Source organism: Stigmatopora nigra, chromosome 17 (assembly GCF_051989575.1).
Source record: "Stigmatopora nigra isolate UIUO_SnigA chromosome 17, RoL_Snig_1.1, whole genome shotgun sequence".
In the NCBI taxonomy this organism is placed as follows: domain Eukaryota; kingdom Metazoa; phylum Chordata; class Actinopteri; order Syngnathiformes; family Syngnathidae; genus Stigmatopora; species Stigmatopora nigra.
This window is the reverse complement of record NC_135524.1, coordinates 8,222,453-8,238,773: the sequence shown is the minus strand read 5'-3', so window position 1 is coordinate 8,238,773 and position 16,321 is coordinate 8,222,453. Positions and strand designations below refer to the sequence as shown.

Below are 16,321 nucleotides of genomic sequence, written 5' to 3'. Positions count from 1 at the left end.
TATGGTCCTTAATATGAGTGGTCTGGTTGGGTATTCTCTGACTTTTGTGACTTCAAAATAAGGATCATGATGGATATTTGTAGCACTCTTTGTTACATTGAATGCTCACTTTAAAACTCTTCTAGAATTATAAGTTATTAGGAAAACAAAAAAAGCTTAATGTGGTGAATGTAGACCAGACAATCAAAAAAAATGCAAAGATCACCCTTATCATAATTTTCTTTCATTCAGTGCTTATTCCTGGTAGCAAGAGTGGCTTTCACTTACGAGTTTCATATTTCTATTAACTTTAGAAAAAAAATTGTAATTAATGGCAGAAAAAAATCACAGTGAATTCGCGATAAGTGGGGACGTGATAATCGAGGAATTACTGTAGTTTCTGTCATAAATATATATATTCAAAGTACTTCCTCATCGATTCAGCACTCATTTTTTCTCAGTCTGTGTACCTTTTCCATCACTTCTAACATATTTAAAGTATTTAAGAATAAATGATCAAATGATGACACTTCCTTGAAAAGGTACATGCTTATATGCATCTTATATGCATCTTGGTTTCTTCTTTCATGTTTGACAAGGGTGGCCAGCCCAAATCCTGGTGCATTACCGCCCCCTGTCGTTATAATTTCACCCATTATTTATCTCAAAATCATTTTCTGTTGCCCCGTCCCTAAAAATCTCATCAGTATTTGAGTATTTTCGCTCATTTTCGCGTTCAAAAAAACATAGTTTCAATGCATATTGGCGTAGCGTAGACTTCACGCCGCACGTGAGCCCTTCGTCACGACTCACAGCTCCTTTTCTTTCCAAATGAATGATCATCAACAGATTAAAGTGCATATTTTACCCCGTCTCTATAGCCACAGACTCTGGCACTTGCTTGCTCGTAGTAGGCTTCTGTTCGTCGTCAAACACGCTGAATAGATCATCACACAGATCCGCCATGGTTGTTGTAAAGCGTTCTACCTACAATGCAACGCGGGCGTGATACCTCTCCTACGGTGGCCGGAAAGGCACTAAAATTGTCCCAATTCGCACACCATCTAGATGTGCACATTGCGTGTGGCTTATTTATCAAGTGGATATCCAAACTACGTTGTTGTGCTTTGGGGCAGTGCGTGAATGGGTGGTAAAAAGAAGAAATCAACACCGCCGATTGTCGCGGTTGCTGTCGGTTCGCCGAGTGCGACGGTGGCATCAGGCCGGGGCGGTGGTACCACAACCACGAATGGTGTGGCGGACGAGCCAAAGAAGCAACTGAGCAAAGGAGCTAAAGACAGCAAAGGTAATATTTGCAATGGTCACGTCTAATTCTTGATCTAATTCATTACCAAATCTTGTGGTACCTTTAAATTCATTGACTGTGACAGACGATCTGGAGTTGCTCTAATAATGGTTTTATATTACCTTCATAGTTACATTGGCATTTTCCACTCAAACTAAAGAAACACCTAAGCATTTCTACTGTTCTAACGAATTTAAAACATTCATGCACGATTTTTTTAAATTAAATGTTTTTATTATATTAATGCAGGACGGACAGGGGCGGAATTTAGGGGGCGGGGTGGCGGGCCCGGGATCCAGTTTTTGGTGTAAAGGGGGCACGAGTGGGTTTCTCAAAATGATTATGCGTGGTGCTCCAACAATGTTATTTCTTTTTGTCCCTCTTCTTTTGAAGATCTATGTTTCAATGTAAATTTAGTCAAATATAATTTTTTGCCACATCCAAACCTGTCAATTTATAAGTTTTTTGATCATTTCAAATTGTTTAGGGTACGTAGTAACAACTTTTGTATCAGATTTTTTTAAACTACCTTTTTTGTTGTTGTAAAAACTGATCTCTCTTTACTCATTTCGGATCTAATCCGGATCATCTCGGTCACTGGTAGCAGACGATATCGTCACCGCCGACTGCTAATATGTGCCAAATTGCATTGTACGTTTTTTTTAATCGCTTAACAAGGGCAATTGCAATAATTCATAAGAGGAGTAATTTGTCGAGGTTAACAGGTATGCACATCAGTCAAGTCTTTCAGCCAAGCAAGCCCCATCTCCTAATATTGATGATTTCATATGACTCGTGTCCCTCACAAGTGCTATTATGTAAATTACTGTTCTTAAAATGTGTCATTTGCAGCACCAAGAACCTACAGCCTTGCCAATGTTGCCCAGGTGGACACAGGCGGTGTCGTGGACAAATCCATCCTGAAAGTAAATTGATGCATTTGCTATACTCACTTAAATATACCTTTTTGCTAAAAGGCATTTGTGTGGGGATGAATCTATCACAGGTTACCATCCAAGCTGACTTGGAGAAAAAGATCATCAAGCTGATAAATGACTTCCGACTGGAGAATGGCGACAACGGACCAGTTTCGGGAAGACTCACCAATAAGAAACTTTTGGTGAGGTTGCACACAATCACACATTTCTCTCAGAAAAGCAACATTTTAACAAATCTCTTTTAACTTATTGGCTGCCACCTCTCCCAGTCAAAATAGAAAGGACATCTAGTGTACCAATGGCATTGAAAGATGGTCATTCAATGCCTGCCATCCTAGTTTAAAAAGATGTCAAGGGCAATTATTAAATATAAACAAATGTATTTAAGAACAACAACAATGTTACACTGTTATTGCATGATTGAGGTTTCTGTTTTTATTTGTTTTCACTTTTTAAATATTCCTTTTAGTACGTTTTATTAACCCATACTTTTATTTATTTAAAAAATACTATATTTAAACATAAAGTAAGGATCTTTATTATCATCATGCAGTGTACAAGGAAATTTCATTGCAGCTTTTGATCTATACAAGGAGCTATTGCAAAATTAAAAATAGAAACTAGTCTTCCCTTGATTATCGCGACTTCACTTACCGTGAATTCAATTGTTTGCGATTTTTGTTCTACTATTCATTATTTAAAATATATCAATATATTTTTAAAGTTCATAAAAATGTGAAAATCCACGCTGAAACTTTTAAGCGGAACCCACTCTTGCTACTAGGGAAAAAAATGTAGTTATAATCGGGGTGACCCAACTTCACAATTCTTCAATTATCACGGCCATGTCTGGTCTACATTAACTGCGATATTTGAGGGATTACTGTATACATGAATCGCAAAAACTGTACAAATAAAATATATCACATGTCACTGTATTGAGACGACTGTAAAAGAGCACAGAAGGTGTCACTGTGTAACAGAAGGCCATGATAGCTATTCCATATTTTAAATTGAGTAAAAATTCAAATAAATTGAGACCATAATCTTGTGCTTTGTGTTAATGCAGGATCTGTATACTGCCCTGCAAAAGTTCAACTTTAAGCGAGAGCACATCGAGGAAGCCATGAAAAGCAGCGTCCTGTATGGTGGCGATTTGCACTCTGCCCTCGACTGGCTCTGCTTGAACCTTCGAGACGGTAACCTTGCACTTATATATATTCTTCGGTCCAGGGCCAGTTTTTGCTATGGGTAATGTGGGCGAGTGCCCATGGTGCAATCTATGTGGGCGTGCATGAGAGTCCTCCCCCAATTTTTTGTATTTGATCATGTTACCAGTTATATTTACTTTTACAGTGGTACCTCGATATATTAAACACATGAGTAGTATTAAACCGATAGTTATTTGTTACTTTGTTAATATATGGCAAATTAGAACAAATAAAAATGTTTTTCCAGTCCAATATCCTGTTTTGGATGTTTTTTTCAGAGGGTTGGCACAAATTATTTTTTTTTAGTTCATTTCTATGGGAAACCTTCATTTAAGTTAGGAGAAAATTGACATACGTGCTCAGTCCCGCAGCGCATTAAGCTCATATCTCGAGGTACAACTGTATCCCTTATTTCAATGTCATATTAAGGTGTAGACTGTAGATCATCTCCTCTGCCTATTGTACACAATTAGACTGGACTAGCTATACTTAGGTCGACATGGTCCTAGTATCGCAATTTATTTTCAGAGGAGTTGCCTGAAGGTTTCAGCCAGCAGATGCAGGAGGAAAACCAGAGGAGCAGGCCCAGGTTCCAGCCTCCCGTCCTGCATCGAACTTTGAGTCCCGAAGTAGCCAAAGTGCCCCCATCCAAAGACACTCACAAGGTGGTGAGTTATAAAGGCAAGAAGTCACGTCCTGCCCGGCATCTAACACTTATTTATTTTCCAGGTGTCTGTAAAGGATGATGACGCACGAATGAAAGACTGGATCTTGAGGTACGCAGAACAGTCAAGCGAGGATGAGGATAATGAACAAGAAGAAGAGAAGTCATCGCAACGCAATCCCGAATTGGAGGAGAAATTTGATCCTGTACGTAAAACAAAACACAAACGTTACAGCTTTCGTTTATAGTAAAAGAAAATGAACTATAAGTTTGATTTTCTTTTCGATGTCTTCACATTTAAAGTATGGACATCCCGTATCCAATGACGTGATCGGAAATCGGGTCCATCACATAATTTTCGGATGCTCGGAATAGGGTAAAAAGGATCAGGTTTTAAAAATGAATATTTCCCTTTTTAAGTATTAATTCATTTGTTGTCATTAACCGCAAGAAACTCAATTTATTTAAACTGGGAGTCAAAATGGACGTCTTTCTCCTTCAATGGCAGTAAAACAGGCTCACTTTTTATGGCAGTCACTGAGTTTGTATGCAAGTTACAAAATAATCCATCCCTCTTTTTATTCATACACAGCATGTTTTATAATATTTACATTCAGACTCTTGGAAAAACAAACTTGCAGGGGGAAAAAAAGACAAAATGCCTAAGAAATCACAACTAAAATATAAAATGATTCATCACATTGGGTGACTAACTTCAATCATCGCTTACTTTACTTTATTTAGTTTGTTTAAACTACATGTTTGAAACCTTATATTAGTGCTGCACAACTTTTAATTTGTAAAAAGGGTTCTTCTGATTGTTTTTTTTTGTTGCTTTATTGATATCACCCTTTTCACGTGATTATAATGGTGCTATAGCTCTGTTTAAATTTGGGGGAAAACAACTTTGGATGTACTTTTTCTTTCCTCCTGATTATATTTCCTCAGAATCAAGTGCCTTGGACTCGTATTCAAAAATATGTCATTAGGATGTCCCTAATTTAAACATATTTGAACTACAATAATAAATTTTTGGATTGCAGAACGACAGGTATTTGGTCCTGACAGCCCAACTCTATGATGCTAAAGAAATGGCAATGGCAGCTAAGACCAAAGGAGACAAGACGGCTCAGAGGATGGCGCAAGATAGAATACGCATCATACAGCAAGGTCCTTCTGTTGTTCTTATCAATTAATTGTGCTTTTGAATTATAGTTGTGAAAGTATGCATGTTTTACAGTGTAAAAAACCTTGTATTGAATTTGTAACATCAGAAATGAAGCCGTTGGAGTCACATCCCGTGTTCAACCCGGCAATTAAAGTGACGGAGGCACCCCAAAAGCAAAAGATGATGCCGTCTGGGAATGAGGACAAAGAAGAAATAGGCTTGAAATTGTTTGAGAAAGCGGAAAAAGAAGCCTCTTCAGAAAAAGGTACTGCTCCCAAACAATTGTATACGTATTTGTTTGTGGTGTGTGGTGGTGTTTTCAAGCCTAATGCCATAGTTGGAATAATTTTCTAACATTTTGGGGGGAAAAAACGTTAACGAACACAACAAATTCGATGACCGAAATCTACAAACTAATCCGTATCTTGATTAAATTCATATTGGGACACCAAGTTAAAAATTGGGTGACAATTCTGAATATTATTCAAATGAAAGAAAATTAGCTTGTACAGCACATTTGACTTCCATCTGCCCCTCTCAGTCGTGCAACAGAAGAAGAAGAATGAACCAAAAGACATCCGAAACTTTGACTACACGGCACGCAGCTGGACCGGCAAGTCTCCCAAGCAATTCCTCATCGACTGGGTGCGCAAAAACCTCCCTAAGAGTCCACCACCAGCCTTCCACAAGGTGGCTGCGGGCAAATACTGGCGCTGCAAGTAAGTGATACATTTGTTAGTCACATGGTTGGAGTTGCTCTTTTTTTAAATTAAAAAAAAAAATTAAACCTAGGGTGCGTGTTCAGAGGACGGAAGACGTCTTAGAAGTCTGTCCAACAATTCTGACTGAGGACGGCATGCAGGCTCAGCATTTGGGTGCCACTCTGGCTCTCTACACCCTCGTGAAAGGACAGGTAATATGTGACGTTTTGCAGCGGGTGGCGGTCAATTCAAATTTTTTCACAAGTGTCCTAGATCAGGGGTGCCGGACTCCGATCCTCATGGTCCCCTATCCTGGTTTCCATGTTTCCCTCCACCAATACCCCGAAATCAAATAATCAGGATCATTATCAAGCTAGCTTCTGTATAGCTTGCAGAATTGACTGAATTGGGGCCCCCGAGGACTGGAGTTCGGGACCCCTGGCCTAGATCTTTTAGAAATTGAACTGATAAAATGATCAATTAAAATATAATTACATTTATTTTAAATCAAATATGTTTAAATGAAATTTAAAAAAAATGAAAATGTTGTAACTTGAAAATGTTGTACCTAGGGGCATTCATAAGTAGAGGTATGACTGTAAAAGTAAAATTGAAAGTATTTTAACTTGGCCCTTATGGAAATTGGCCCTTGATGAAAAATGTTTGGACACCCACTGCCATAAATGAAGCAAATACGATTTACAGGTGATAATAGTAGGAATTAAACTTATTTGCCACTTGGTAAAGAGACTGCATGCTCAATACAACTAGACCATAACATTTCCTTTGTGTTTTGCTTCCTTAGTCGGTGCACCAGCTTCTCCCACCAACCTATCGAGACGTGTGGCTAGAGTGGCGTGACAGTGAGCAGCAGCAGCGAGAAGAGACGCGCAGCGCCGTCAACAAACCCAGAGACCAGTTCATTACAAGACTCTTGACCCGTCTCAAGCAGCAGCAGCATCAGTGTCAACAGGGCTCAGAGTCCCAATCCAATGACATTACCAGGCGAGACGCAACAGAGGAGGAGGAGGAAGCAGAGGACTCCTGGGAGAACCTGGTCGCACTTGACATGGCGGAATCAGCTAGGGGTTGCGTGAAAGGGAAAAGCGAGGGAAGAAGAGGCGAGATAGAGGAGGAAAAAGTGCTGCGGACTTCCAGAGAACTTCTCATGAAGCAGAGGATGTCGCCTCTGGCTCAGAAACTCCTGGTGAGACATTTTTTTTTTTTCAAAATGATGTATACACCAACTTATATAGCTGAATAAATGTAATTGTGAGGAGAAGAATGTTGAAAAAATGCTCTATAGATATAATTAGTGGAAAAAAAACTCTTACAAATGATTAAAATAAGAATAAGCAAACAACAAAATAATGAAAAATAATACATAATGAGAAAGTTTTCTAATTTATGCTTTCTTTCACACATGCCTGTTAACGCATAAAACTGTTTAAAGATCCAACAATAAAATCATGATTAAATTCAAAGGATATCATGCAATTTTGATATTACATTTTAATGAAACAATCATATCCTACCACTACTATATATATATGTATATATCCTAAAATAACTAATTACTAATAACTTCCTCATTTTCAAACAAATCAGAGAAAAGAAAGAAACAAGAAAATAAACCGAACAATATAAATTCGTAACATCCGACAATATAATTAACTTTTAGAAGTTGATGATAAATGTTTTGAATCATACTTTTTTTTCTTGTCATCTTAAATGAAATGAAGTATAGTGCTCTCTCATTTATGGCGTATTTTCGTTTTGTTTTTCAAACCAGGCAGAACGAGAGCAGCTCCCCGTCTTTCAGCACCGGCAGCGTGTGCTGGAGACCCTGCGTCGTCACCGTGTGGTGGTGGTAGCTGGCGAGACGGGAAGTGGCAAGAGCACACAGATCCCTCAGTTCCTTCTGGAGGAACTCCTGCTTGATGGCCAGGCTCCCCAGGCCTGCAACATCGTGGTGACGCAGCCACGCCGGATCTCCGCTATGAGTCTGGCCTGCAGAGTCACTCAAGAGTTAGGCTGCCAGGATGGGCCGGGGTCAAAGGTGAACGCTTGGTTGACTTCTTTCTCACTCGCAGTTAGGAATACATTGCTTCTGTGCAATAACTTCAGGATGTTGCAATAAAATATGCAATATCTTGGCCAAACGTCCGACGACCAAACGTCCGACGACCAAACGTCCGACGACCAAACGTCCGGCGACCAAACGTCCGGCGACCAAACGTCCGGCGACCAAACGTTTGAGTACCCCCACCAATTCAGGGTGTCCACCGCCTGCTACACGTAGTCGGCTGTGGTAGGCCCTAGAATCCCCCAAGACCCTTGTGGGGATAAGCGGTATGAAAAATGAATGAATTAATTCTGTCTGCGATGTCACAGCCAAAATTGCCTATAAAAAGTGGGGGTTCCCCTATGTTTTGTTTTGGGTACAATAACTAAGAAATTGTGAAAACAGCCAGTTTTAAGGACCGAATTCATTTTCTACATGTCCTTTTCATTTTTTTGACATCCTCACCATTCCATAGCATCTTTTAAGTTTCCCGAGCGTCCTTCCTTATATTATAACTTTGATTTTTTTCATGCCTTCAGTCGTCGCTGTGTGGCTACCAAATCAGAATGGAGAACCAATCAGGCGAGTGGACTCGCTTGCTGTACTGCACCACCGGAGTTCTGCTCCGGAAGCTCCAATGCGACCGCCACCTCAGCGCCTTGACGCACATCATCGTAGACGAGGTACTGGAAACGCACTCTGCCAAAATCTCTGCGCGCTTACGATAACGTCAAACATCCACAGGTGCATGAACGCAGTGTGCAGTCAGACTTCCTGCTAACCATCCTGAAAGAAATCGTCTGCAGGCGAACAGATCTGCAGCTAATTCTAATGAGCGCCACAGCCGACTGCCACAAATTCTCCAAATACTTCAACCGCTGCCCTGTGCTCAGCATACCGGGAAGAACCTTCCCGGTAGAGGTGAGCAAATCACATGAAATATAATCATTCTACCCTAAATAACAACAACAACAACAAAATATGTTCTCCAACTAACAAGATATCAATTTTTGGCTCATTTGGAGACACTGATTTAAAAGCTGAATTCATTTTCTTCTGTGGCGTCACATATTTTTAGGTAACCACTTAGATTAGATTAGATTAGATAACTTTATTCATGCCGTATTCAGAAAATTCCATTGTCACAGTTGCATGAGGATGAGAATACAGACACAGAAAAATACATTTTAGACATTTTAGATAAATAAATTAATAAATCAATAAAAAAAACAAATCTAATCACAAAGTACAAGTAATATTAAACACTGAAAATTCTAATATTCTGGAAAATTCACTTCAACCTAGTTACTAAAATAACATTATCTTGCTAAATTCAAAATACTACTGAAGCTTAATGCTGTTTAAGCATTTAATCAATTGCAAATCATAGAGTATAGTCTAATTTAATAGGGTTCACTTGATTATCAATAAAGGTCGCCTCACAGTTCTGGGGTCGAGGGTTCAATCCAAGGTGGATCCTCACTCTAGAGTTTTCAAGTTTGTGTGGGTTTTCTCCGGGTACTCCGGTTTCCTCCCACATCCCAAAAACATGCAAGGTAATTTATGGATGGATAACTACATGCAAGGTAATTTATGGATGGATAACTTTATTCATCCCGTATTGGTTGAACACTCTAAATTGGCCTAAGTATGATTGTGAACATAATTGCTTGTTCGTCTCCTTGTGCTCTGCAATTGCCTGGCCACCGATTCAAGGTGTCCACTGCCTGGTGCTCATACTTCGCTGAGAGGCTCCAGCACCACTTGCGAGCCTTGTGAGGATATGTGAAGTTGCTTAAAACAGGAGTCTTAATATAATGTGCATTTCTAAAGAACATCCTGTCTATAATCTCAGTCTTAATATTATGCTCTTCCATGATGTCTACCTCGATGCCGGTCTGGTTCGTGGGACCCGATGTCCGGGCGAGCGGCCGGGGCCGGAGGGGGAGACCCGCCTCGCAATGGGAGACGCTGTCGACAGATTTTCGGTGTCCTCGGTTCGGCGGCGGTCGTTCGTCCAGATACAGATCCCGGGTTTCGGCACCAGTTAAATGTTGGGTCTGAAGTAACAGATCAACGTAATTACCAACCGTGCACCAAGGAAAAAGGAGGCAGAGACTGTGTTATTTTTTTAAAGGCACCAGCTGGCGGAAGAGAGGTCGAGGCGCGAGGTGGTGGCTCGCGCTCGGCTCGGTGGTTCTCTCTTATCTTTTCAAGGTGAAGGATGCCTTTATTGAAATTCAGCATGATGTCATGGAAAAGTACAGAAGTTGAGATTATAGGCATCATGGAAAAATACAACAGTTGAACACTAAGGCGAGTTGAAAAGATAATATAGACATCATGGAAGAGCATAATATTAAGACTGAGATTATAGACAGGATGTTCTTTAGAAATGCACATTATATTAAGACTCCTGTTTTAAGCAACTTCACAGGATAAGCAGTTAAGAAAATAAATGAATAAATGATTATCCCTAATAAACTTAAATGTTGTGACTGGAAAAAGAACATTCACAGTGTTTAAGGATATTGAACTATTAAATTACTGTATGCCAGGACTGTCTTATAGTATATAAGCCTGATCAATTAGTGGACCTTTATTTTCAGGTATTCCATTTAGAGGACATTGTAGAGGAGACTGGCTACGTCCTGGAGAGGGACTCAGAATACTACCTGAGGTCCCTTGAAGATGAAGAGGAAGTGACTGTTTCCGTCACTCAAAAAGGTGGAAAGACATTACAGCATCAGGTGAACATACGCCCGCTGTCTTTAGCCGCGACTCCATCTCGGGTTGGCTGCTAAAATGTGTCTATTCTGTTTTGTGTTGATTTTCAGGAGGTGATTGTGAGAACTTCATCCCCTGGCTGGGATTTAGGGCCCGACTTGGATCACTTCAGCAGTAGAACTCGACAAGTGCTGCAATATATGAACCCCAACAAGATCAACATGGACCTATTGGTGGAGCTCATCTGCTACCTTGGTATTGCACTGCTATTTAGTTGCTAAAAATTGCTTTTGGAAAAACAACACTCAAATTTTGGTAAAAACTTTGAACTTTGAGCTTTAAAAGAATTAACAATACAAATATGTTTTTAAAAAAATAGTTTGTCTTACCTCCATTTTTTCATAATCTTATTTTTTATTACAATCCTGATCCTAGTGCAATATTATTCTTTCTTGGTTTTTTAGGCCCGATAAATACACGCTTATTATTGTTGTTTTTTTTTATGTTTGTTTTTTTGTTTTTGTTTTTGCAGACAATGCTCCGCAATTCACAGCCTTGAATGGCGCCGTTCTGGTATTTCTACCCGGTCTGGCTCACATCCAGCACCTGTTCGACCTGTTGTCCTCGGATAAGCGATTTAAGGATAAAAACAGGTGAAATCATTGTGTCAGCACACAAATACAATGTCATAAAATTCCAAACTTTTGGAAATGGAATGCTTCAGGTACCAAATCGTGGCCCTGCACTCTACACTCTCCTCAAAGGATCAGGCCATGGCCTTCACGATACCCCCAACTGGCGTCAGAAAGGTCCCGTATTTTCCCATCAACATTTTAAAAAAGTAGTAGTAATTGAAGTAATCCTTTTTCGCTTCTCCATTAGATTGTGTTGTCGACCAACATTGCTGAGACGGGCGTCACCATTCCTGATGTGGTGTTTGTTATCGACACAGGAAAAACCAAGGAGAACAAGTAAGACTTAATAGGGGTGAAAATTGGCCATGATGCGTATAATGCTGTTATCAAGTACAGTAAAAACCTCGAGATACGAGCTTAATACGTTCCAGGACTGAGCTCGTATGTTGATTTACTCGTAACTCAAATGAATGTTTCCCATAGAAATGAACTAAAAACAAATAGTTTCTTTCCAACGCTCTGAAAAAATACCCAAATCAAGATATTGGGTTGGAAAAACATTTTTATTTGTTCTAATTTGCCATCTATTAACAAAGTAACACATAACTAGTGGTTTAATATTGCTAAAATGTGTTTAATATTACTAAAATTAGACGGATTCGAAAATTCATCAGAATTTGTCTCGTATCTTGTATTTCATCCCGTGCTTGTGTTCGTTTTCTTTGGGAAATGTGTTGGGATTCAGATGGTTTTATTGGTGTGGGAGCTTAATTTGCGTAATGGGGTCTTTTAGGTACCACGAAAGCAGCCAGATGAGCTCATTGGTGGAGACATTTGTGTCCAAAGCCAGTGCTCTCCAAAGACAAGGCAGAGCCGGCCGTGTCAGAAATGGTTTCTGCTTTAGGCTTTATCCAAAGTACAGGTAAGCAGGCATGGGCGGCGATGCACAAAAAACAAAACGATATCTGATCATGGATTTTTTTTTTTCCTTCGCAGATTCGATGCATTTATGGAATACTCAATTCCAGAGATTCTTCGCGTGCCCCTGGAGGAGCTGTGCTTACATATTATGGTAAAAAAAAATAGACTAGTTGTTTGCTGTTAAACAGAAAGAGAGGAAGATATTAGATGGGGTGGGGGGTTGGTTTTTAGTTTTTTTTTCTTTTACATTTTTAAGTATTGACTAATTTCCTCCCACATACTATTTGTTTCCATTTTAACCGGGGGGAGATGGTAGAAATTCGATCGCTGTCAACTCCTCAGTCAAAATGGATTGGACGTCTATCGCAGTTAATGGCAGTGAATAGCGTTTTTAATTGAAATGAATTTAAATTCTAACTGTCAATAGCAGTAAAATATTCAAAGGCTAAAAATAACATAATCCTAAAGTACATTTTGAAAAAAATCAAATACAGTACTATACTACATATTTACACGAGTAAAACAGTGAAATAAACTTCGAAAATCAAATATTGCACATAGGTATGGTTGTGAGTGTGTATGGTGGTCCATCTCCTATATATCCCAGCAGTTTATCCCAAATAAAAGCATGAATAAAATATTCAGTGCTTTTAAATAGGGAGTTACTCTCCAATCACCCTGCATGTATATCTTTTTCTTTTGTAATAAGAAATGCGAGTACGGCTCCCCGGAGGAATTCCTAAGCGGCGCCCTGGACGCCCCACAGGCTCAGTCTGTGATGAACGCTGTCAACCTGCTGAGGAAGATTGGCGCCTGTCAGTCCGCTTGTCACCGCCTCACCCCACTAGGTCAACACTTGGCCAACTTGCCCGTCAACGTCAAGATCGGCAAAATGCTCATCTACGGCGCCATCCTGGGTTGCCTTGAACCCATTGTACGTCCGTAAATTAGCACCTTTTTGCCGTAATCGCCGTTTGCAATCCGTCTGTTGTATTTCCAAGGCGACCGTTGCTGCCGCCATCACGGAGAAGTCTCCGTTCTCCGTGCCCTTCAGCAAGAAGGAAGAAGCCAATGTGGCCAAAGTGGCGCTGTCATTGGCCAACTCGGACCACATGACCATATACAACGCGTACCTTGGGTATGGGTGTTCTCTTTTTGACAATCATAGGATGACGCGAATAATGAACGCTGACATTATTCTGTGTTTTAGCTGGAAGAATTCCCAAAAGGATGGACCGAAAGCAGAAATGACTTTTTGCCGGAAACACTTCCTCAACCGAGCCGCGCTCGCCACCATAGAGGTAAGATGAAATTAATTTACTGGCGTCGCAAAAGTATACATTTTATGAACAAGTACACTCATTCCTTTTATGAAGGACCGCAACAAAATGTCAACGGACTAATGTGGTTAACTAGACGCCATTGGCAAAAAGAAAAGATCCGTTCTATTTTTAGTGTTTGACCTGTGACCCAAAATGTATGAAATTGGCCCTGATCTGCGATCCATTGTTGCACATTTACTAAAAACACATATATAAATATATATATATATATAATATATAAATATATATATATATATATATATATATATATATATATATATATATATATATATATATATATATATATATATATATATATATATATATATATATATATATATATATATATATATATATATATATATATATATATATATATATATATATATATATATATATATATATATATATATATATATATATATATATATATATATATATATATATATATTTATTTTTTTTTATTTTTATTTTTTTAAATCAAGCAAATTTGTTCGGGCTAATAAGTCTTTGCAATGCAGGATGTAAAGCGGGATCTGATGAAGATGATGGAACAAGCAGGCTTCTGCTTGTCACGCGCCCCACCCGAGCCTCACGTCTTGCTTGTGGGGGCTGCGTTAACGGCGGGCCTGTACGACAGCGTGGCGCGTATGCTGTATGCCCCTCCCGCGGATGCGTCTGAGCGAGCGGCGTGCTTGGCGGAGACGCCGCAGGGCCGCGCGCAGGTGCACCCATCGTCTGTCAACCGCCACCTGCAGACGCACGGCTGGCTGTTGTACCAGGAGAAGGTTTGATCTTTCATCTTCATATGAAGTCTATGACTGCCATCAATGGGGATAGATGAAACAGAACTGGTTGCATAATAAACACATTTTACATTAATTATACATTTTTTTTTTACATATGTATACACATATACACATATACACATATACACATATATACACATATATACACATATACACATATACACATATATACACATATATACACATATAAACACATATATACACATATATACACATATATACACATATATACACATATATACACTTATTTACACACATACACACATACACACTTATACACACCTGTATTCACATACACACATACACATATATACACACATATACACACATATACACACATATACACACATACACACACATACACGCATATACACACATACATCCATATACACACATTTACACACATACACATATACACGCATATACGCATAAATGCATATACATGCATATACATGCATATACACGTATATACATATACACACATACTCATATACACACAGACCACCGAATGCAATTGTAACTTACAACAATTGCCCCCGCCAAATATGAGTTTGACACCCCTGGATTATACCGTAGCTTTGGCATTTTACTACTACCAACACTGAAACTAAGGAAACAAATCAACAAAGTTTCTACCGTTGGAACTCCTTTAAATTGCTTTTGTTTGACTTTAATGGAAGACCAATCCAGTTCAAATATGGATTTTTTTTTAATCAGGTGAAATACACAAAGATTTACCTGCGAGACACCACTCTCATATCTCCGTTCCCATTGCTGCTCTTCGGAGGGGACATCGACATTCAGCATAGAGAACGCCTAATCACGCTAGATTGCACTTCCAGGTAACAATATTTCTTCTTCACCTTCTCCTTTTTAGATACTTAAAAATGGAGAAAACAAATCTGCTTGCCCATTTAGACTAAACAGTTTTAATGTGCCACTTGGGAGTTAGATGTACTTCCATTGTGGGTGTGGATTATGTTTTAATTATTTGGTAAAAAGTTACAGAGGTTTAGGAGTTTTAATGGGAGAGAGGGAGAGAAAATCCATCAAAAAAATAAATAAAAAAACATTTTTAGGGGTCTGTTTGCTATTCCAAATTAAATTTTAACCAAGGGGAAATCTCCAGGTGTTTTAAAACCCCGAAGTACCGCACCAAAATGCTCCATTAACTTGCAAAATTGATCTGTTTGAACCCTTTTGAAGTAAACTTTTAATTCGGATTGTATAGCAGCATTGCTTGAATTGCAATGGCGGTGTTTTTTTTTTTTTTTAACAACAATCATGAAATATGTAAACTCTGTTTAGGGAAGCAAAAGAAGATGGCTAGTTATGGTTTTGCATTTTTAGAATCATTTGTACTACCTTTGCCACTTATTTGCATGTGCCCAAAACGTAGTTGTTATCTTCAATTAGTTTGATACTGTACTAATAGAGGTTTCCAATATTACTTCGATTTTTTTTAAACATTTTAATAGGTATATTATGCTTGTTGTGTTAATACCGGTGTTTTTTTATATTGCAAAACACTGTCCTCGTGTGACTGAGTATATTTTTCTGGAAGTAAGGTTTTTGTTTTGTCACAATTTCCAATTGCTTTGCAGGCTCCCGTGCGTATAGGGGTGATTTTCAAACACTTGAGGAAGCTGCTGGATTCGTTGCTAAAGAAAAAGCTAGAGAACCCGCGTATGAATTTAGAAGGTAAAACAAAACGCTCGGTATCCCTAGGCTGATATTAAAATCTTGTTTATTTTCCCTTTTTCAAGGTGTAAAGGCTATTCATCTCATCTTGGAGCTGATCAAATCGGAGAACTCTGCATCATGTGTCCAAATGACAAAATAATGAGACGACATTGGAGAACTCACTCTTTTTTT

The 16,321-nt window shown here is 39.0% G+C and overlaps 2 protein-coding genes across 2 annotated transcripts in view; one reads left to right on the top strand and one right to left on the bottom strand.

Moving 5' to 3' along the window:
* mtrex (Mtr4 exosome RNA helicase) overlaps window positions 1-1,172 on the bottom strand; it is a 17,776-nt gene extending 16,604 nt beyond the window's left edge. The window contains exon 1 of the mRNA XM_077736652.1: window positions 848-1,172. Coding sequence (XP_077592778.1) covers window positions 848-945 — 98 coding nt within the window. The 5' untranslated portion in view covers window positions 946-1,172. The remainder of the gene's footprint in view (window positions 1-847) is intronic.
* Window positions 975-16,321, top strand: LOC144210171 (ATP-dependent RNA helicase DHX29-like). Its single transcript, XM_077736658.1, is given in 29 exon segments — window positions 975-1,285; window positions 2,138-2,211; window positions 2,292-2,405; window positions 3,293-3,422; window positions 3,963-4,099; window positions 4,164-4,304; window positions 5,142-5,268; window positions 5,373-5,531; window positions 5,808-5,985; window positions 6,059-6,179; window positions 6,773-7,174; window positions 7,760-8,026; window positions 8,572-8,715; window positions 8,777-8,953; window positions 10,642-10,782; window positions 10,870-11,014; window positions 11,292-11,412; window positions 11,484-11,568; window positions 11,642-11,730; window positions 12,188-12,316; window positions 12,391-12,466; window positions 13,025-13,249; window positions 13,317-13,453; window positions 13,526-13,616; window positions 14,159-14,425; window positions 15,164-15,275; window positions 15,278-15,288; window positions 16,051-16,147; window positions 16,213-16,321. Coding segments are annotated over 29 exon segments (4,137 nt in total). The 5' UTR covers window positions 975-1,122; the 3' UTR covers window positions 16,290-16,321.